The sequence below is a fragment of the Salvelinus sp. IW2-2015 genome, linkage group LG19 (assembly GCF_002910315.2).
Source record: "Salvelinus sp. IW2-2015 linkage group LG19, ASM291031v2, whole genome shotgun sequence".
Lineage (NCBI taxonomy): Eukaryota > Metazoa > Chordata > Actinopteri > Salmoniformes > Salmonidae > Salvelinus > Salvelinus sp. IW2-2015.
Genome location: NC_036859.1, coordinates 33,930,028 through 33,934,775, shown reverse-complemented (window position 1 = coordinate 33,934,775; position 4,748 = coordinate 33,930,028). Strand labels below are relative to the sequence as shown.

General features: G+C 40.8%; 1 protein-coding gene across 1 annotated transcript in view; it reads right to left on the bottom strand.

Annotated features, from left to right (window-relative positions):
• Positions 1-698: 698 nt before the first annotated feature.
• LOC111978909 (uncharacterized) overlaps positions 699-4,748 on the bottom strand; it is a 25,234-nt gene continuing 21,184 nt past the window's right edge. The window contains exons 8-10 of the mRNA XM_024009155.2: positions 4,184-4,267; positions 3,940-3,990; positions 699-3,795 (exon numbers count right to left, since the gene is read on the bottom strand). Coding sequence (XP_023864923.1) covers positions 3,685-3,795; positions 3,940-3,990; positions 4,184-4,267 — 246 coding nt within the window. The 3' untranslated portion in view covers positions 699-3,684. The remainder of the gene's footprint in view (positions 3,796-3,939; positions 3,991-4,183; positions 4,268-4,748) is intronic.

Sequence of the window (4,748 nt, the reverse complement as noted above, 5' to 3'; positions counted from 1 at the left end):
TTCTCTGGTCTGTGATGGAAACCAGGATTGAACTGTTTGGCCTGAATGCCAAGCGTCACGTCTGGAGGAAACCTGGCACCATCCCTACGGTGAAGCATGGTGGTGGCAGCATCATGCTGTGGGGATGCTTTTCAGTGGCAGGGACTGGGAGACTAGTCCGGATCGAGGCAAAGATGAATGAAGCAAAGTACAGAGAGATCCTTGATGAAAATCTGCTCCAGAGCRCTCAGGACCTCAGACTGGGGCGAAGGTTCACCTTCCAACAGGACAACAACCCTAAGCACACAGACAAGACAACGCARTAGTGACTTCAGGACAAGTCTCTGAATGTCCTTGAGTGGCCCAGCCAGAGCACGGACTTTAACCCGATCAAACATCTCTGGAGAGACCTGAAAATAGCTGTGCAGCAACGCTTCCCATCCAACCTGACAGAGCTTGAGGATCAGCAGAGAAGAATGGGACAAAATCTCCAAATACAGTTGTGCCAAGCTTGTAGCGTCATAGCCAAGAAGACTCGAGGCTGTAATCGCTGCTAAAGGTGCTTCAAGTCAAGGGGTCTGAATACTTTCCGAATGCAGTGTGTGTGTGTGTGTGTGTGTGTGTGTGTGTGTGTGTATGTATGTATGTATGTATGTATGTATGTATGTATATATATATATACATACACACAGTACCACTCAAAAGTTCAGACACACCTACTCATTCAAGGGTTTTTCTTTATTTTTCTATTTTCTACATTGTAGAATAATAGTGAAGCATCAAACTATGACATTTTTTGTTTTATTTAACAAGGCATGTCAGTTAAGAACAAATTCTTATTTACAATGACGGCCTACGCCGGGCCAATTGTGCGCCGCCCTATGGTACTCCCAATCACGGCCGGATGTGATGCAGCCTGGATTTGAACCAGGTACTGCAGTAACACCTCTTGTGTCTTAGACCACTGCGCCACTCGGGAGGCCTGTATCATAACACAAATAGAATCATGTAGTAACCAACAAAGTATATTTCATATTCTTCAAAGTAGCCACCCTTTGCCTTGAGGACAGCTTTGAACACTCTTGGCATTCTTTCAACCAGCTTCACCCGGAATGCTTTTCCAACAGTCTTGAAGGAGTTCCCACATATGCTGAGCACTTGTTGGCTGCTTTTCCTGCCTTTCGGTCCAACTCATCCCAAACCATCTCAATTGGGTTTAGGTTGGGTGATTGTGGAGGCCAGGTCATGATGCAGCACTCCATCACTGTCCTTCTTGGTCAAATTGCCCTTACACAGCCTGGAGGTGTTTTGGGTCATTGTCCTGTTGAGAAACAAAAAATGGATAGTCCCACTAAGAGCAAACCAGATGGGATGGCGTATTGCTGCAGAATGCTGTGGTAGCCATGCTGGTTAAGTGTGCCTTGAAATCTAAATAAATCACAGACAATGTCACCAGCAAAACACCATCACACCTCCTCCATGCTTCACGGTGGGAACCACACATGCAGAGATCTTCTGTTCACCAACTCTGCGTCTCACAAAGACACGGTGGTTTGAACCAAAAATCACAAATTTGGACTCATCAGACCAAAGGACAGATTTCCACCGGTCTAATGTCCATTGGTCGTGTTCCTTGGCCCAAGCAAGTCTCTTCTTCTTATTGGTGTTCTTTAGTAGTGGTTTATTTGCAGCAATTCAACCATCAAGGCCTGATTCACGCAGTCTCCTCTGAACAGTTGATGAGATRTACCTGTTACTTGAACTCTGAAGCATTTATTTTGGCTGCAATTTCTGAGGCTGGTAACTCTAACGAACTTATCCTCTGCAGCAGAGGTAACTCTGGGTCTTCATTTCCTGTGGCGGTCCTCATGAGAGCCAGTGTCATCATTGATCTTGATGTTTTTTTGCAACTGAAGAAACTTTCAAAGTTCTTGAAATGTTCCATATTGACTGATCTTCATGTCTTAAAGTAATGATGGACTATCATTTCTCTTTGCTTTTTGAGCTGTTCTTGCCATATATGGACTTGGTCTTTTACCAAATAGGGCTATCTTCTATATACCACCCCTACCTTGTCACAACACAACCGATTGGCTCAAACGCATTAAGGAAGAAATTCCACAAATGAACAAGGCACACCTGTTAATTGAAATGCATTCCAGGTGACTCCATCATGAAGCTGKTTGAGATAATGTCAAGTGTGAGCAAAGCTGTCATCAAGGCAAAGGGTGGCTACTTTGATGAATCTCAAATATAAAATATATTTTGATTTGTTTTACACTTTTTTGTAACTACATGTTTCCATGTGTTATTTCATAGTTTTGATGTATTCACTATTATTCTACAATGTAGAACGTAGTAATAATAAAGAAAAATCCTGTATTGAGTACGTGTCCAAATGTATGTGTATATATATCTCGCCATTATTCATAATCTCAACATGCATATCAAATCTGTTAAGTGAAAATATGTACAATACATTAGGTAAAATAATGCACCACAGAGTGGCTCTAAATCAAATTAATTTAGTTACTTTAACATTATTATGTACATATACTTTACAATAACTTTGTTCAATATTGGGGCGGCAGGTTGCCTAGTGGTTAGAGCCAGTAACCGAAAGGTTGCTGGATCAAATCCCCGAACTGACAAGGTAAAAATCTGTCGTTCTACCCCTGAACAAGGCAGTTGTTYCCCGGTAGCCCTTCATTGTAAATAAGAATTTGTTCTTAACTGACTTGCCTGGTTAAATAAAAATACCAGATTATGTCTTTCTTGAAAGTAAGGTGACAAAGACACAAAAACATTACGTATCCTTCTGGGACTGTATTCTCAAAGCTTCTCAGAGCAGTCCTACCTTAACACGSTTTATGAATAAGGGCCCTGATTTACTTTTTAATGGCTCAAAACCTGATCCAAATTAACCTCCTGCTGACCTGTTACAGAACTGAGCCTCCGGGAGATAGACATGACATAATAGGAAAACTTAAGTCTTAAAGGTAAATTGCAAATCTAACTGACAAAGGGACAACAGAATACATTTAAATGAATGCAATTTTTCCAATTCAAAAAAACTTAAATTTGACCCATACAGAAATGTCTAAAACACAAACTATAACGAAATTGTGAACAAAAACTAGATAGAATACTTCCGTATGTTCAATACATTCAATGGTAAGTTKCTATTCGGTCTGCCGCCTTCAACAATAGTCTAAGCGTTGTTGAAGCTCATGTAGAATAATGCAATAACCATTGAAAAACAGTGGACACACGTATATAGAGTTGCCTCAGACTTTGTTAAGTCAGTAAGTACCAAGTTCATACAAGTTCTTTATAAAATAAAAATGTCAACATCTAGGAGACCAACTAGTCTGCTGTCATTACAGACTGTYCACAACATATTTTGTTACACCATAAGCTAAAATAAATACCAGCTAGTCAGTCTGCTACCATGCGGCTTGAAATGACAGGTTGTCAGAATATGGGGTGGAGATGCTTCTCCACTAATTAGATATATCAGCTAACACAATGACAGGGTCCAAACCAACCCCCCCCCCCCCATTTTCTATGGCTCAAGGATTCTTGAAAGACAGGACAATCTCTACTTTGTTTTACCATTGCAAAACATTTTGCTACAGTGTGCCCTAATTAGTATGACCCAGGTGAGGTGAGTGAGGATGGTGAAAAGGTGAAAGGTCCATTTTGTCAGCCCTGTAGCTTGCATTCACAGAGCTCTCTGTAGATTCTCTTTCGCACAGTCGGCATGTCCCCTTGGGAGAATTGCAGCGGTTTCCCCAAAGCAAGGCACCTGCAGTACTGAGAGAAAGGTACACGAATGAACAGGGTGAGTGAGACAGAAAGTAATACTTTATTAAGATTGCACTGACACAGAGGTACATGACGATAAAAGCAGACAATTCAAATAATCAAGGATATATATATTTTTAAATACACTGGTACCTCTAACACAAAAACTCCACAGTCGTTTTCATTTGTCTGTTGTGGTATTCTCTGCGAAAAATCAATAGGAGTTAGACACCCAAAACAGTGATTATCATGGGCTACATTTCAAATGGCATTTTTGGCAGGATTTCTGCAGGCAATCCCTTAAAGACCAGTATTTTTGTTCTATTGTGTTAAAAAATGATCAAGCAAACATTAAAACTCAATTTCAAAGATCCACACACAGCTCAATGTATCATACCTCGTTGATATACATCTTCCAGCCATTTTGAAATGCAGTTTGCTTCCTCTCCTTCGCTTCAGTATGTATGTACCTTAAAACATTCTATAGAATGGAAAGGGGGGAGAAAAAATTAAATGTTGACTTCGTCTACATTAAATCAGGTGAAATAGCATTTTAATGATTGGAAATTGTATTTGTTCAAGTAACAAATACAATTTTAAGCAAGTAACAATTTAATTAAGCTATGATAAAACATGAATATATTAGGGATGTGACAAATAAAAACCATTTTTTATTCGTTTTCCATTAAATTATAATGGGCAGGCATCGTGAGGGGCAGGAGGAGGAGGAGGACAGGCCAGCGCGAGGAGAGAGAGAGGGGGCAGGCAGGCCAGCTGAGGGAAGAGAGGAGGGGGCAGGCAGGCCAGCGGGGAGAGGAGCAGGAGGGGCAGGCAGGATCAGTGTGCATTATGTCTTGTCTTGCATGCTCCCAAATTCACCAAAGTTACAAAAGTTTTGCCTCTTCCTCTCTGGTTTTTATTTAAATTACACAACTTTCCCCAGGTCTTTATAGCCAATAATT